The following is a 1616-nucleotide window of genomic DNA, read 5'->3' on the forward strand; positions in this document are numbered from 1 at the left end:
GATGGTGGGCGGGCAAAAATTAATATCCAACTGATGAATCCATATCTTAATTGCCTCCTCCTGGCTGTCATTCAATGCTCTATTCAGTGGAACCCTCATAGTCCTTGATTTCTTCCCGTTGATCCTCCCATACAAGGTGGCATATGGGACTTTGAATTCTCGCGACAGAGATGTGATTTTTAATTTTGAATTGCTTTTGTACGCGTCAACAGCTCTTTGCAACTGCTCCTCAGTGTAATTAGAAGATTTAAGCATGGTTATAATTAATGATGATTATTTGAAGATGAAGAATGAAGATATTGATAATATTTTCCGTACGCTGTGGTTTTCCGTACGCTGTGGTTTTCCGTACGCTGTGGCGCACTCACTAGAGAGAGTGAGTAAGCATGGCACGGTTAGTGCCCAACATTCTACACTTCTTGTGGGAGGATAACGTTGTTGTCATTACTAAAACTAACTACGCGAGAGCAACACAATATGTTGGGGGGCACGTGATAGGGTAGCCGTAGTACCCACTAACACCCCCCCGTGCTACGGCGCCGCCAATGCACTGCCGCCCGGGGGCCCCCTTTGCTCAATTCTTCCAAAAACACAATAACAATTAATTACAAGATTTGGACCCTGATTTCCTCTTTGGGAATAGGTGCCCATACAGCAATAACTATAAAAAACAGAATAATACAAGCAAAATTCCGTAATCTCCCGTACCACTGATACCATTCTTTTCCTTCCAACAAGGTCGTTCCATATGACTTATCATCAAACCAGGCCAAGTTGTATTTGAAAATTCACCCTCCACGGGCATATCCATGTTCTTTGTGGTAGGGACTGCCCCATCTACCACCCATCCTTTCCCATAGATCACTCTTCGCACAATCATATTGATAGATATAGGGTGCCCATCGCCCCCCCAAACCACATCACGGTCGCTATCAGTATCAAGATCATCATCGCCTGTGGGATCATCATCACTTGTAGGATCGTCATCGCTTGTAGGATTGTTATCGCTTGTAGGATTGTTATCACTTGTAGGATTGTCCTCCATTGATCCATCCAAACATTCCATCTTGGAATCCATATCAATATCCACACTGCTGTAGCCGCTATCATCACTGGTATCGCTGATATCATCACCAACATCATCGTTGGCATCGTTGGCATTGCTGGCAGTGTTGGCATTGCTGGCAGGCCGCCCAGCAAAGATATCTTCTATAGCTGTCCACAGAGCATAGGCAGATAGTTCCTTGGGTGTAACAAGATAAGATCTTGCTTGCAGAGTGATTGCAAACCACATGTAGTTATACAGCCACATATTGCATTCTTTCCAAAACCGTTGCATATCAGCACTGGCATCCTCTTTGGGTCCAAGTTGTCTCTCATCTATGATATCAATTGTATGAGATTGCCTCGCTGCGAGGAGGATCTCTTCCCTCCACACTGAATAATTCACAAAACCAGTGAGGATAACTGGCTCCCTTATGAATCTCACTTGGTCACGGAATTCATTAAGAATCTTCACAATAGCAGACGTTCTGCCTTTTCTCTGCAGATAGTTTGCTAAATCTGCATTAATGTTCTCATCACTAGCAGAGGGTTCACCTCTACTTGCTTTCATC

General features: G+C 44.1%; 1 protein-coding gene across 1 annotated transcript; it reads right to left on the reverse strand.

The window, feature by feature from the left end:
* Nucleotides 1-605: 605 nt before the first annotated feature.
* On the reverse strand, nt 606-1543 carry HCAG_09273 (predicted protein; the record flags this gene model as incomplete). The annotated part of the gene is made up of 2 exons (XM_001535748.1): nt 606-661; nt 709-1543. Coding segments are annotated over 2 exons (891 nt in total), but the record flags the coding sequence as incomplete, so codon positions are not given.
* Nucleotides 1544-1616: the final 73 nt, after the last annotated feature.

Source organism: Histoplasma capsulatum, genomic scaffold (assembly GCF_000149585.1).
Source record: "Histoplasma capsulatum NAm1 scaffold_153 genomic scaffold, whole genome shotgun sequence".
Lineage (NCBI taxonomy): Eukaryota > Fungi > Ascomycota > Eurotiomycetes > Onygenales > Ajellomycetaceae > Histoplasma > Histoplasma mississippiense.